This window comes from Sorex araneus, chromosome 5 (assembly GCF_027595985.1).
Source record: "Sorex araneus isolate mSorAra2 chromosome 5, mSorAra2.pri, whole genome shotgun sequence".
NCBI lineage: Eukaryota > Metazoa > Chordata > Mammalia > Eulipotyphla > Soricidae > Sorex > Sorex araneus.
In genome coordinates this window covers 77649490-77665830 of record NC_073306.1, presented here as the reverse complement: position 1 = coordinate 77665830, position 16341 = coordinate 77649490, and the positions used below count along the sequence as shown (strand labels likewise).

At 43.0% G+C, this 16341-nt stretch overlaps 1 protein-coding gene across 5 annotated transcripts in view; it reads left to right on the top strand.

Annotated features, from left to right (window-relative positions):
- Window positions 1–889: 889 nt before the first annotated feature.
- Window positions 890–16341, top strand: part of KYAT3 (kynurenine aminotransferase 3) — a 55206-nt gene continuing 39754 nt past the window's right edge. Inside the window, exons 1-3 of one of the 5 annotated variants that reach the window (XM_055140409.1) lie at window positions 890–978; window positions 1645–1701; window positions 7911–8010. In XM_055140409.1, coding sequence (XP_054996384.1) covers window positions 7912–8010 — 99 coding nt within the window. In that variant the 5' untranslated portion in view covers window positions 890–978; window positions 1645–1701; window position 7911. Of the gene's footprint in view, window positions 1033–1644; window positions 1702–7910; window positions 8011–16341 lie in introns of all 5 variants that reach the window. The other 4 variants (XM_055140410.1, XM_055140412.1, XM_055140413.1 and 1 more) reach the window with 4 other exon arrangements.

Sequence of the window (16341 nt, the reverse complement as noted above, 5' to 3'; positions counted from 1 at the left end):
TCTTCACTTTTAAAGGGTCGTTTATTTTCCTCCTCCAGTCTCACGTCCGTTTTCTGTTCAAACTCATTTAACCGTTCAAAAGTGTCAAGTACCTTCCTGCTTCTTGCTTCACCTTGATCATAGGTGTAATCACCTATGATTGCATAACGTAATTACAAAATAAAAACATTTACAAACCATTTTTTGCGCACTCTATTTTCTCTCTAAGCACTTTCAACATTAATTTAACTGTGACCCTTCTTTTGCCTAAATCCGGTACGTAAGCCCCATTAGATGAGCCTTTCTTGCAAACTGTCTCCAAATTCTAACTCTCCACAATCCAATCACATACATGCAATTAAAATCCTGGGCACAGTTTCATGCCCAAACCACTGCCGCATGCTTACCGAGACCCGTCTCTTCAGGCCGCCTTTATTGGCTCGCAGTCAACACAGCACGGCTTAGCGCAACGACACACACACACACACACACACACACACACACACACACACACACGAGAGCGCGCTCACGCACACACACACACACGAGAGCATGCTCACGCACACACACGCAGCCAATCAGAGCCCCCTGAGTCCTGACTTCTTGGCCAATCTCCGGCCAAATCCAGCGCAACGCCACACACACACACACACACACACACACACACACACACACACGAGAGCGCGCTCACGCACACACACACACACACACACACACACACACACGAGAGCATGCTCACGCACACACACGTAGCCAATCAGAGCCCTGAGTCCTGACTTCTTGGCCAATCTCCGGCCAAATCCAGGCACCGCCCTGTAACTCCCTCCAGCCCTGCCCCTTTCATGACCTCAGGACAGTCTTTTCCTCCAATCAGCACTCACGAGCAACCTCTCAACCAATCCGCGCTCTGAATTTGGACTGCAGCCTCAATTCCCGCCCCCGCGCCGGCCAAGTGTAAGAGGGTCGCGCACCCCAATAAGAGGGAGCCCTGCGAGGCAGGTGAGCGGCGACCGAGACGTGGCCTCCGGTTCCGGAGACCGCTGAGCTGCCCGGGTGCGGAGTCGCGCCGTCCGGGACCGGGGAGGGAAGGACTTGGCGCGAGCCGCGCTGCAGGCAGGGCGGGGTGGGAGAGCCGTGCAGCGTTCTCTCCTTGGGCCGTGGGAAGGGGTGTGCGCCCCGGGTTCCTGGGGTTGCAGCAGACGGGCCACGCGGGGATTATTTCCCACGAAGACGTCACGTCTCTGAGGTCATTGACTTTCTTGGGTGGGTTCTCTGGATTCCCACCTTTTATCTCCCCTCCGCCTCCCCCACCCCACCCCATTTGTATTGCTTTTGCAGTTTTTGAAACCGATCGAGGGCATAACTCGGATTCCGATTCATTCCTCGTCGGGACTCCTTATAAGAAATAAAAGCTATTGAGACCGGAGAGATAATAACAGCGGTAGGGCTCTTCCCTTGCATGAGGCAAGATCTGGGGTTCTATCCCCCCAGTCGCTTACGGTCCTGAGTTCCGCCAGGAGTAATCCCTGAGCACAGAGCCAGGAGTAAACTCTGAGTACCGCCAGGTGTGGCCTGAAAACAAAATCCTGTTAACTTGCCAACTAAGTAAATCTTTGTGGATATCTATAACTAGTTGATAAAAGACCAAAAATCTGTTGCCTTCAGGCCACAGCAACTCTCGAAGGGCTCCTGCTCATTCTGCACCTCTGAAGCCATAGCAAGGTATGTCTCCTGCGCTTAGTTCCAACTAAATCCTGCTAACTTCAACCATCCCGCAGTGTTTCTTCTCTCTGGAGAAATACTAAATGCATGACTTGGCATATGAAGTCCTTTGTTTGTTTGTTTGTTTGTTTGTTTGTTTGTTTGTTTGTTTATAGAGCAGCTTTGCAGCAGTTTTGGGTTCACCGCTGACCTTTTACATTCTTGCTGCAGTGACTTTGAGACATGATCACACTGGGCTTACCTAACCAGGAACTTGTTCACTCCCTAGATGCCCTCTGGGGTACCATTGAGCATTTAAACATTCTGGAAGTGGACTGGCAGATAGAGCATGAAGTGGCAGTTATTTTTCTTTTGGTCAGATGCCTGCAGCTACCCTGGGCTATGCATTAACTATACCTCTCCTTTCATCTTTTCTGAACCTGCGCTTAACCAAAACTTTAAGCTGCCCATTGTGGTGAATAAATTGACAGGTTAACTTTCTGTTTGAATTTGAATATGGAGTTCATCTCACATATAATATGCTGTAATCAGATTTACTAGTTTATTCTGATTCACAGCTGCCATGACTTCTTCATAGAACATGATTTTCAATGAGAAACTAGAAAAGCAATTGTTTAGAATTAAAAGTCTTTTGATTTTTCTTCAATTTTTAAACATCACCCATATTTATTTACTTACTTTATTGGTGACTGTTGGTCGGGAATGTTTGTTGCATTAGAAAAATGTGCTCAAAATATGTCAAATTGCAAAGATAAAGAGCTTCAGACATTCTGAAACTGTAGTATCTGCTTACTTAGATTTCTTTAAAGTCATATTTTCACTAATACACTCATACTTCCTTAATTAAATTAGTTACTGAGAGAGTAACTGGTGAAAAGAAAGAAGAACCAAAAATGGGGGAGTTGGAGGGAAAAGGGAAAGAGGCTCCCACATTTCATGGCAGGTGAGGGAAAAGGTAGGAAGAGAGCAACCAAAAGCTGAGGAAATGTGATGCTTTTGGGAAAAGAAGTTTGACTCTTTTAATTTTTTTTTTTTTTTTTTTTTTGCTTTTGGGGTCCTGTCCGACGATGCCCAGGGGTTACTCCTGGTTCGGCACTCAGGAATCACTCCTGGCGTTGCTCGGGGGACCATATGGGATGCTGGGGATTGAACCCGGGTCAGCCGCATGCAAGGCACATGCTCTACCCACTGTACTATCTCTCAGGCCCCACTCTCTTGCAATATCTAAAAACTGCAAGGCTTAAGAAAATATCCACTGGAGTTAATAATATGATTGTCGAAAATGACTTCAGCAAGAACTGCCTTTCTGGAGTAATGGGTATAAAAATCAAAGTAAGGATTTAGGAAAATTACTCCTGTCATCCCGTTGTTCATCAATTTGCTCAATCGAGCACCAGTTACGTCTCCATTGTGAGACTTGTTACTGTTTTTGGCATATCAAATACTCTCAGTAGTTTGCCGGGCTCTCTGAGAGGGATGGAGGAATCAAACCCTGGTCGGCTGCATGCAAGGCAAATGCTCTACCCGCTGTGCTATTGCTCCAGTCCATTTACTCCATATTTTAAAAAATCATGGCTGGAGGCCAGAGTGATAGTACAGTGGGTAAGGCATTCACTTTGCATGCAGTCGACCCGAGAATATAGATTGAGAAAAAGAAGACAGCCAGGGAGCCTTTATAAAGTTTTGTTTTTAAGAAAAAGTCAATAACAAGTAAAGTTTTGGTAAGAAGAGGACCTGAGAGGCAGGGAGAAGAAAGTCGGTCAATAGTTTATTTTTCTCTAAGGGAAGATGTTGCAGGCAGATAGATTGGGTTGGGGGGTGCTGGTCATGAGCATTTTCAGAAATAATAAAACAAGAAACTACTAGCACTGAAGTAGCACAAAGACATGAGCATCACATCCCTTTCAGATGCAACTATGAAGCCTTTTGGAGAGAGAGAAAATGAGCCACCGCCCAGGAAGGGTAGATCTCCTCATAGAAGGAGATGATTCGGAGTTTAAAGGGCATGGTAAAATGAAAGGACAATTGGACAATTTAAATTTCAACGCTTTTTCTTAGACAACACCCAGGTTAATTTTTCTGTATGCAAATAACCCTAAGCTTTCTCTCCTCTCTTTCTCTGTTTTGTTTATATTGATTTTTAGCTAAGAGATTTGTGTGAGGAAAATTATATATACAGAGAAGAGGTAATAATGAACTTGAGATGTCAGGTATCAGATATTGAATGGTTCATCTCAGAAGACCTTGAATTTACCCAGGATGATCATCATAGTACTTTGAACAGAGAAGAAAACTATGCTTAATGACAAAATCCTTAACAAATTGCAAGAATTTAACTACATCAAAGATGACATAAATGTGACAGAGGAAAGATGTAAGAGTCTACAATAGTAAAAACTGTGCAGCAGACAAACAGAAGCCAATAGTGCAGTATCTTCCAAAAGCATTAAATTTTGAAATAAATCAAGGACAACAACTGATGTTGATGGGCCCCACCGGTGGCTCATGTGAAGTGGGAAGGAGAAAGACGGTCACTTTCTCCTGATCCACCTCGTCACTTGGAACACAAGGCTACTGGGTTCTTGTCTCACCTCGCAGAAAAGAATTTCAGGAGTAGACAAGCAGTGAAGTAAACAGATTTTATTTGGAGAGCTTTTGAAAGTGTGGAGGGCGAGGGAGTGAGTGAGAGAGAGTAACACACTCAAGAGAGAATCGGGGCTTCTCCAAGGGTGGAGAGAGCCCCTACACACACTCCAGCAATACACGTGAAAGCATGAAAGTACACATATCAAGAGGGAAGATGCAGGAGACACATGTGCTTGGGCCCCCGCATGTGCTCAACCACATGGGCACAAGCAGCACATGGGCTCAGGCAGCATATGAACACCCCTCCTTTGTTCAAGGTGGCTTTTATAGAGTATCTTCCTGGAATGTCTTGGTCTAGAATGTTCTGGAGACTTCTCTGGGCTGAATCACTAAAATTAATCGGATTGGGGAAGAGGTCCTGAGGGTATTCAAGGGATTTCCTTCATGGGTAGGTGTTCAATCTCCTCAGGGTCTTTGCTGGTGCAAGGTGAAGGTCTTATCAGGCCTTAGTTCCTGTTTTCTGCAAGGTTGGCTTTCACAACTTCAGAGCTATTACTTATTACTGAATTTAGTGCCATAGTGCCATCGCCCTGGTTGGGGGACTTCCCTATTGGCCTCCTGTGGATACCGACATCAGTCTCAGCTCCCTTAGTAATGAGTAATTTACGAAAGTAATTTATTCAGCTTATTAGTAACTTACAGAACTTTCTAAGATGCACTTCAGGCCAAAGAGTCATCATTTGCATGTCTTGAATATTGAGGAAATGGATATGCACCAAGAAATCAGTGAGTTGTCCTATAGCACAGCGGGTAGGGTATTTGCCTTGCACACAGCCGACCTGGGTTCGATTCCTCCGCCCCTCTTGGAGAGCCCAGCAAGCTACCAAGAGTATCCTGCCCGCTCGGCAGAGCCTGGCAAGCTCCCTGTGGCATATTCGATATGCCAAAAACAGTAACAAGTCTCACAGTGGAGACGTTACTGGTGCCTGCTCTAGCAAATTGATGAGCAATGGGATGACAGTGACAGTGATACAGTGAATGCTGCAGTAAGGACTACAGTTCAGGTATTCTAATTCCTAGTCCTATTCTTTCCCTGCAGTTTCCCTTAGGAATATAGAAGATAACTTTTTTTTCACCTATCTACTTGCATGATTTTGCTTAAATGCCTAAGAAAGTAGGCAGAATTTTAAGAAATTGCCATTTATTTAATGGGGGAAATTTGTCTTTATTAATAAGTCTATGATCTTATTTTATTTATTTATTTATTTATTTTTGCTTTTTGGGTCACACCCAGCAATGCACAGGGGTTACTCCTGGTTCTACACTCAGGAATTACTCCTGGCAGTGCTTGGGGGACCATATGGGATGCTGGGATTCGAACCCGGGTCGGCCGCGTGCAAGGCAAACGCCCTACCCGCTGTGCTATCGCTCCAGCCCCAAGTCTATGATCTTAAATGTAGATTGTTATTTAGTTCTTATCGTTTGGTAATAATATACCTTAAACTATCTCTACTGGGGGCCGGAGCGATAGCACAACGGGTAGGGCGTTTGCCTTTCACGCGGCTGACCCGGGTTCGATCCCTGGCATCCCATATGGTCCCCCAAGCACTGCCAGGAGTAATTCCTGAGTGCAAAGCCAGGAGTAACCCCTGAGCATCGCTGGGTGTGACCCAAAAAGCAAAAAAAAAAAACTATCTCTACTGCCTTACCCAATTTATATTTTTCCTGAACAGATCACATACTGACAAAATAACAGCTACACCTTGATTTAAGAAAACTTGATCTTTCATTTGAAAGAATAAAGCATAAGTGTTTCCTTTGTAAGAAGAATTAATATTTCACACTAAGAAACATTCAGTATATTATTTTTTATATCTAGGTCTTTCTGCAGGCTTGACAGTTGGGTAATAAGATTATATTCAGCGTCAGTGATCCTTCTAAGCCCATGAAAGCTATCTTCTTCTAAAGTTTGATTCGCTCATAGAAACAAAGGAAATAGTGCCATCACTATTACAACATATTACAATATTACAACATTCTCATACTCAGGCCTTATGTGAGTCTGCCTGAAGTTTTTGGAAAGCAGTTTTCTTCCACTTCTAAGTGATCATATAGTAAAACAATTTGAAGTTGCTTTCATCTCCCGACATTAACCTATGATTGATTTCCTTATGTAGAAGTTATTCAGAATTCATGTCTGTGTTGAAGAGTCTCTTGAAATGACTACTAACTATATATGAAGTTATTGAGGAAAGTACAATTCAAGACGAGAATCTAAAATTCAGAATTCTCTGTGCCTATCAAGGACTTTCTATAATTCTTTTCAAATAACTTTCTATTTAACCTGTTTATAAAAATTCTAATTTACTGTGCTTTTCATTTATTGTGCTTTTACTAGTGTCCATTACCCAGGTGATTTTGAAATTAAAGTTGTTTTTTAATTGAAATATTCTGTACCTGCTCAAATGGAACTTATATATCTGCTGTAATTTAATGCTCTTGACTAAAGAAGAGCTTTAATTTTTTTAATTCACGGTATCTTTATAGATGTCTAGTTTTAATGACATGCAAATTGTGTTTTTAAAATGAGACAGTAGAATCTGGTGATGAGAGGTTTTATCATCAAAACTGAGTTATTGGAGGTCAGAGTGATAGTACAGGAGATAGGGTGTTTGCCTTGCACTGACCAACCCAGATTTGATTCCTAGCATCCCATAGAGTCCCCCACCCCCAGCACTGCCAGTAGTAATTCCTGATTGCAGAACCAGGAGTAACACCTGAATGCAACCGGGTATGACCCAGTAAGCCAAAATAAACAAACAAACAAGCAAAAAAACCAAAAACTCCCTCAGTTTTCAGGGTTGGAGAGATAGCACAGTGTGGATAGGGTGTTTACCTTGCATACAGCCAACCTGGGTTTGACTCCCGTATCCCATATGGTCCCTCAGGACCAGAACTAATTCCTGAGTGCAAAGCCAGGAATAACCCCTGAGCATCTTTGGGTATGGCCAAAAAAAAAAAAAGGGACTAAGTTGTCATTTATTTTGTTTTTACATAAGCTTTATTATAGTCTGTATGGGCTGGAGCAATAGCACAGCAGTTGGGCGTTCGCCTTTCACGCGGCAGACCCGAGTTTGATTCCTCCGCCCCTCTCGGAGAGCCCATCAAGCTACCTAGAGTATCGAGCCCGCGGGCCAGAGCCTGGCAAGCTACCCATGAGTATTGGATATGCCAAAAACAGTTACAATAAGTCTCTCAATGAGAGACATTACTGGTGCCCACTTGAACAAATCGATGAGCAACGGGATGACAGTGACAGTGACCAAAGGTGCTGTATTCCTGTTAGAAGCATAGTCTGTATGTGTATGTGTAATCATAGGTAAGTAGATGTCATATATTTCCTTTTATTATTTTAAAATTCTTTTTTCGTTTTTAGGCCACCCCTAGCAGTGCTCAGGGCTGACTCCTGGCTACGTGCTCAGGGATTGCTCCTGGCTTAGGGAACCATATGGGATGCTGGGAATCAAACTCAGGTCAGCTTCGTGCAAAGCAAGTGCCCTACCCACTGTACTATTGCTCCAGCCCATATTTCCTTTCTTTAAAATGTTTCTTTTATCATGCAGCATGTTTTGGTCCCACTGGAGATTTGGCTCACTTGGTAGTAACACAAAATTCCTGAAGACAGTTTATTCTTCAACAATCCTTGGACGCCCTACTTCTGCTGTAGGTATTGCTTATCACTTATAGATAAAGTATTACACCTACTCTGTGATGTCAAAAAGAAGTAATTTTTTTTTAATTTTATTGAATTATCGTGAGATAGTTACAAGCTTTCATGTTTGGGTTACAATCACACAATGATCAAACACCCATCCCTCCACCAGTGCACATGCCCCACTACCAATATCCCATTTATACTCCCCCCTTTCCCACCCTCCCCCTGCCTTCATGGCGGACAATATTCCCCATACTCTCTCTCTACTTTTGGGCATTATGGCTTGCAGCACAGACACTGAGAGGTCATCATGTTTGGTCCATTATCTACTTTTGGCATGCATCTCCCATCCTGACTGATTCCTCCAGCCATCATTTTCTTAGTGATCCCTTCTCTATTCCATCTGCCTTCTCTCTCGGCACATGAAGCAGTCTTCCAGCTATGGGGCAATCCTCCTGGCCCTTGTATCTTTTGTCCTTGGGTATCAGCCTCATGGGATGTTATTCTATACTCTACAAATATGTGCAGTCCTTCTATGTCTCTGTCCCTCTTTTTCTGGCTCATTTCACTTAGCATGATACTCTCCATGTCTACCCATTTAGAAGCAGATTTCATTACTTCATCTGTCCCAAGGGCACTTGGGTTGTTTCCATATTTTGGCTATTGTGAACAGTGCTGCAGTGAATATATAGGTACAGATGTCATTTCTACTCTGCTCTTTTGCATCCTTGGGATATATTCCCAGAAGTGGTATTACGGTATCATATGGAAGCTCAATTTCTAGTTTTTGAAGGACTGTCCATATTGTTTTCCAGAAAGGCTGGACCAGTCTGCATTCCCACCAACAGTGAAAGAGCTTTCCTTTTCCCCACATCCCCGCCAGCACTGGTTGCTTTTGTTCTTTTGAATGTGTGAAAAAGAAGTAATTTTTTTTTTTTTTTTTTTGCTTTTTGGGTCACACCCAGTGATGCTCAGGGGTTACTCCTGGCTTTGCACTCAGGAATTACTCCTGGCGGTGCTTGGGGGACCATATGGGATGCCGGGAATCGAATCGAACCCAGGTCGGCCGCGTGCAAGGCAAACGCCCTACCCGCTGTGCTATCGCTCCGGCCCCCGAGAAGTAATTTTTTTTTCTTTTTGGGTTACACCCAGAGATGCACTGGGGTTACTCCTAGCTCATGCACTCAGGAATTACTCCTGGCGGTGCCCGGAGGACCATATGGGATACTGGAAATCGAACCCAGGTCGGCCACGTGCAATGCAAATGCCCTACCCGTTGTGCTATCACTCTAGCCCCTCACATTGTTTTTTATTGTGGGCTAAAACCAGCTTTCACTAAGAAGCTTGTCCCTGTATGTGCAGTAGGCAGAAAGCTGGGCCGGCATATGTAGCTGATTTTTATTCTCAGTCTTCTCAAATTATGGATTGTTCTGCCTCTTTAGAAATGAGAAAGTGGATGAGGATGGAGTGATGGTACAGAGATAAGTTGCTTGCCTTGCAGCAGACCTGGGTTTAATCCCCAACAATTTATGTGCCACCCCCCCCCCCCCGCAAGCCTGCCAGCAATGATCCTGAGCACAGAGTCAGGAGTAAGCCGTGAGCATCACCAGTGTTGCCCAAAAATTTTATGGAAAAAAAAAGAAATGAGCCAATGGAGATTTGATACACTTATTCATAAGGTCACTCAGCTAGCAAGAAATATAACCAAAATGCCATGTGCAACCCTTTCTGGCTCTTAAATTTTAGAGGACAGGTTCCGTGTACCCACTAAAGGGTGTTATTGTGACTTCACATGCAGGCCCAGTGACTTCCAGCTTTTCCAAATGTGAGGACCAGGTTAGATAACATATTAGAAAACAAATCCAGAAGTGGGTTATTTTCAGGAGTTGATAATTCACCATTTGGTTTTTTGTATGTTTTTTGCATGTGGCTTGGGAGAAGAATGTGAGAATATTTCAGAGGAACTGCTCTGAGGTGAATAGACTCAGTAAGAATCACCTGCCAGATAAAGTGCATGGACCAACCTTAGGAATCTGATCCAGTTAACCAAGGCATAAAAGATGTTTTTAGAGTAAAATGTGGTTGGAGAACCTGCCCGGGAAGGGAGATGCATGCTGAAAGTAGACTATAGATTGAACACGATGACCACTCTATTGCAAACCACAACACCCAAAAGGAGAGAGAGAACAAAAGGGAATGCCCTGCCACAGAGCGGGGTGAGGTGGGGGTGGGGGGGTGGGATACTGGGTTCACTGGTAGTGGAGAATGGATACTGGTGGAGGGATGGGTTCTCGAACATTGTATGAGGGAAACACAAGCATGAAAGTGTGTAAATCTGTAACTGTACCCTCACAGTGATTCACTAAAAAATAAATAAATTTTTTTAAAAATTTTTAAAAATGTTTTTAGAGACAAGTGAAGAAATTTAAATGTAGGTTAGGTTTGTGATAACAGGAACTTTTGTTAATTAGATATCACTTTGAAGTTAATAAGAAATTGTCCATATTATCCACAGATAGACACAAAGTATACAAACTGTAAGATTTGCTTTAAAATTATATAGCAAAAAGGGGTTATTAAAGTAAAATGACATCTATATGGTATGATTATGTCCTGGATTGGTCATCTTGCATGCAGCTGACTTGGGTTCAATTTTGGATACCCTGTGTGGTTCCCCAAGTCCAACCAGAAGTAATCCCTGAGCTCTACCAGTTCTGACTACCCCCAAAAACAAATAAATAAAAATAAAATATAAATTAGCTAGCAAAATTAAAATTAAAAGGGAATGAGCAAAAAATCTTGGTAATTATAGAATCTGGATAATGTAGATATTATGGTTAAACTTTTTCTATTAATTAATGAAATTGCCATTTCTGAAAATCAGGAATGGGTTGAATGTTGGCTAAATAATATCATTCTCAACATTTATGGAGGTTTGAAATTTATATAGGACTGGAGCGATAGCACAGCAGGTGGGGTGTTTGCCTTGCACGCAGCCGACCCAGGTTCAATACCTCCGTCCCTCTCAGAGAGCCCAGCAAGCTACTGAGAGTATCCCTCCCACACAGCAGAGCCTGGCAAGCTGCCTGTGCCGTATTCGATGTGCCAAAAACAGTAACAACAAGTCTCACAATGGAGACGTTACTGGTGCCTGCTCAAGCAAATCAATGAACAACGGGATGACAGTGCTACAGTGCAGTGAAATTTATATAAATCATTATAATTTTTATAAAACCATCACCAACTCTCTCTGCATGAAAATGCTGTGATTTTTACTGCATAAGTAGAAAGTTCTGTCTGCAGAACTGCCTCTTCCTGGCTATTCCACCATTCCCTTGGTTCAGGCCATCAATTTAGAGATATTGGCTGATGCAAAGGAATAAGAAGCACGGGCACTTTCACCTAAAAGGATGGCACGAAGGATGTTCATTGTGATGAGAGTCAGTAGAATAAATATGACCTAGGCATGTCCTGAAACATGTTCTGTAAACCTGTTGTGTACTTCGAAAAACGTGGAAGTAATTCTTATGCACATTCCTAATAAGAACCACTTATAAATCACTAGCCAAATTTTCAGATTATTTAGGGCAATATTCAGTCCTTTTCCACTTTAACAGTCGTATCAGAAAAGTTCCAATAGTGCATCAAAACCTTTGCAGTTAATGGAAAATAGATGATCTAGCATCTGCCCCTGGGAGGCAGGCATGAATGGTGGTGGGAATATCCGAGCAAAATATAATGCCCAAAACTAGAGAGAAAGTATCTGAGCAATTGTCTGCCATAGAGGCAGAGTAAGGAATAATGGAAGTGGGGGAGATAATGGAGATATTGGTGGTGGGAAGTTTGCACTGGTGGAGGGATGGGTGATTGATTATTGTATGGCTGAACATCAAACATGAAAGCTTTGTAACTGCATCTCACAGTGGCTCAATAAAAAAATTTTTTTAATTAAAAAAAGAAAAACTTTGCAGTTAAATTAGTTCCACAGATAAGTTGACCATGCTTCCACTATCTGGTCAAGGAAAAAGGCAGCATGATGAGTTTTACCAAAGTAGTAGCAATAAACTTAAGAAAGACCAGAACCAGCCAGAACTTAATGTAAACCTGTTTTCCCCAGAAAATTCCTCTCATCCACAATATTATTGACATCAAAAACTTACTCTTAAAGTTAACTGAGGGGACCAGGGATGTAGTTCAGTGGCTGAGTCCTTGCTTTGTGTATGTGAGGCCCTGGGTTCCCTCCCAGGCACCAAAAAGAGAGAGGGTGCCACAGAGCAAACAAACATAATGATGTGGAATGTGGTGTGCTTGTATTGTCTGCCTTTATTTCCTAATTTTTATTTTCTCTGAAGTGAAGTAAAAGTTTTACTGAAGAAGGATAATCATTTTGTGTGGAGGTGGGGGCCAGCGGTGAGGGGTGAGGGGAGGCCTCACACTCAGCAGTGGTCAGGGCATCAGGGCTTACCCTGGCTGTGCACTCAGGGTAACTCCTGGCAGAGCTCAGGGGACCATATGTGGTACCAGGGATCAAACCCATGACAACTGCGTGCAAGGCAAGCACCCAATACCCTCTACTTTTGCTCTGCCTCCACACAAGGATGATGATTCTAAGGAGAATATGAGTCTTCAGGGAGAGAGGAGAGAAGAATGGGCCAAAACAAAGGAATTGTGTGTGGTAGAGGCAGCCATGAACAGCCCCAGGGTGGGTGCTAGAAGGGAAATAGATTGTGTACCCAGAGTAGGAAAGCAGGTGACCCAGAATTAAGAGCCTGTAAAAATGTGTGTTGTTCCTAAAACTTTCAATAAATCACTTAAATGTTTCGGGGCTGGAGCTGCAGCACAGCGGGTGTTTGCCTTGCACGCGGCCAACCCGAGTTCGATTCCCAGCATTCTATATGGTCCCCTGAGCACTGCCAGGAGTTAATTCCTGAGCCAGGAGTAAACCCTGTGCATTGCCGGGTGTGACCCAAAAGGCCAAAAAAAAAAAAAAATCACTTAAATGTTTCAATAAATCATTTACATTTAAATGTTTTAATAGCATGGAGGACTGGAGCATATTCTTTACCTACACAAGACCCAAATTCTCTCGCAGGGTTGCATTGCCTTCCAAGCTACTCTGGGTATGGCCCGGTGACCTCCAGCTCTTCAGGGTGCACTCAGGTAGCTCCGTATCACCATGTTTGAGCACCAGCAAAACCCGCACTGCAGAGTCAAGTACTGCTGAGGGTGGCCCTTGGGCCCCAGGCACCTGCCTCACCCACAGTGTAACATAACAACTACAATAACAACGAGGCAGGTGGGACTGGAAAGAAAGAAAGGAAATGTGCTATATAGGAAGAAAAGAAATAAGGTAAACCCAAAACAAAATCACTTCCCGCTGTGTAATGCCTCAATCATAAAAGTTTAGAAAATGTATATTATTCTCTGGTTTCAGAAAACCAGAGAACAGATTGATAGAAAGAAAGAGGAAGCAAGAAAAGACCGACCGAATAATTGTTTGTGAGAGATCCTAGGTCTCACTTCCTAATAATTAAGTGTTACCTTCTGAGAGACAAGTCATCATTTGAGGTTGAGCCATTCACACTGCAATTTGTAGCCCATTGGTTTTTCTCTTCTCTCATTAATAGTCTACTGACTGCTTATCCTCAAAATAGCCTTTCCTTCTCAGGGAAGCTATTCTATATTACTGATTACTACATATCCCATATGTGTCAAATCCAGTAGAATGTACGATACCAAAGATGAACCCTTATATGAACTATGGACTGTGGGGATAATAGTGTATCAGTGTTGGTTCATTGACTATACTAAATGTACCCCTTTGACTGGGAGGATTACTACTGGGGCGCGGGAGGGGGGCTGTGGCAAGGAGATACATGGAAATTCTCCGCTCAAATTTTGTTGTGAGTCTAAAATATCCTTAAAAAGGTTATCACCATTTTTTAATGGAGCTTTTGTATTTTCAGTGCCCAACAGAAAAAAAGCAGAAATATTTCTTTTGTATCAACCAAGCAACTTTCCCTAAAGAAATCACAGTCCTCTTTTTGCTGTGAAAATCTTGTCATCATACATTTACACCAGACCCAACGTATCTTTACCACTGTTTAAAAAAGGCGGGGTGGAGGGGGGCGGCCTGGAGCAAATAACACAGCGGGTAGGGCATTTGCCTTGCATGCAGCCGACCTGGATTCGATTCCCAGCATCAGCATCCCCTATGGTCCCCCGAGCACCACCAGGAATAATTTCTGAGTGCAGAGCCATGAGTAACCCCTGTGCGTCGCCAGGTATGACCCAAAAAGCAAAAAAAAAAAAAAAAAAAAAAATGATAATTAGGTCAGAGGGATAATACAAAGGTTCAAAACTTCGCATGTACTTGGGTATGACTGAAGTTTGATCCCTGGCATTTCATGGTCCCCACAGATCAAGAGGTGTGACCCTGCTAGTCCCAGCATTTCCAGGATGTCCGCCAGCACCACCACGGAACTCAAACAGCATCATATTACATGGCCTGGGCGGCCAGAGTTTTGCAAGGAAGGGCCCCAGGCCTCCTGAGCACTGCTTGGAAATTCATCTAAATAAATTGAGATAATCTGATTTGCTTTCTGAAATAGTACATTCAAGTAGTCTTTTCACTCATGACATTAAAAAAAGTGTTTGGAGGTTGCATAGGACAGGTTTTTTATATAATCAGAGTGTTAGATAAGAAAAATATTTCAGAGGAAGTCACCCTTCCTGAGAAGAAAGTGGGGGTGTGCATGTGGGAGGGGGTCTTAGGCAGACTGTCTCACAAGTTTAGACCAGGAAGCTCCAGAAATTCCACTTTGGGCAGGAGATTGAACCTGACCTTAGTAAATCCTGCTGGGGTTTGACTCAAAAAACTCCATTTTTTACCTGTTGTTTATTTTGGCACCACCTCTAATATAAAGTTACTCATTCTCCTTGTTGCATGTCTGAGAACCTTTTCCCCTTTTCTACTAGACACAGGTATTTACGTATATGCTGTGTACCAAGAGTGGTTTCACTATGGATTTAACTCATTTAGTCATCATGGAAATTAAAGGGGAAGGCATTCCTTTTCCTTTTTACAAATGAGGAAATTGCATTTTAGAGAACATACCTGCTATGACAGTACTTTTATGTTTGATACAGCTGGCTTTCCTTAAGCTTTCTGAGCATGCAGGCAAACTGTGTCAAGGTCACAGGAACACAGTGACACTCCAGGCCACAGTGCTTAGTAGGTTTATGAGGAGCTGTGTTTAGACTTGCGCAGTTTCTGGAGCTGTGCTTCATCCTGTGAAATGAAGAAACTACCAAACTACCTGTCTAGCAGAAACTACCTGTCTCCTGGTTTTCAGTTTCCAGAAGTTTAATTTGATTCTTTGCATCCTTATTCCAGTTAGCAGTGGGGTGATGGAGTGTTGATTCTGTGTAAACTGAAGAAGTAAAAGAACTTGTCCCTACATTTGATTGAGCTCAGTAATCTCATTTACTTAGTCCCTTGATTATGATCTTTGCTTAGACCCATTTTTGTGAGAAAATAAATCAGGCTCCTTTTTCTCTTGACCTGACTTCATTCATTTCCCGGTATTCCAATCTATACCTATTCTATCAGTTCTCTAATTTAAAGAAACACATTTTTCAATAATATTCTTTCTCTACAGGCACATAATCAAACATAATTTTTAGAAAAAGGTGAAGACATCTGTTTACAATAGCCAGAATCTGGAAAAAACCCGAGTGCCCTAGAACAGATGACTGGTTGAAGAAACTTTGGTACATCTATACAATGGAATACTATGCAGCTGTTAGAAAAAAGGAAGTCATGAAATTTGCGTATAAGTGGATCGGCATGGAAAGTATCATGCTAAGTGAAATGAGTCAGAAAGAGAAAGACAGACATAGAAAGATTGCACTCATCTGTGGAATATAGAATAACAGAGTAGGAGACTAACACCCAAGAATAGAAGAATAGTAGAAATAAGTACCAGGAGGTTGACTCCATGGCTTGGAAGCTGGCCTCACATTCTGGGGAGAGGGCAACTCAGAGAAGGGATCACCAAGTATAATGAGGTCGGAGGCCATGCAGGGGAAGGGTGATGTGGGCTGAATGTGGTCTAGAGACTGAACACAGTGGCCACTGAACACAGTGGCCACTCAACACCTCTATTGTGACCACAACACCTAATGAGAGAGAGAGAACAAAAGGAAATGCCCTGCCACAGTGGCAGGGTGGGGTGGGGGGAGACGGGATTGGGGAGGGTAGGAGGGATGTTGGGTGTACCGGTGGTGGACAATGGGCAATGGTGAAGGGACGGGTTCTCAAACTTTGTATGGGGGTA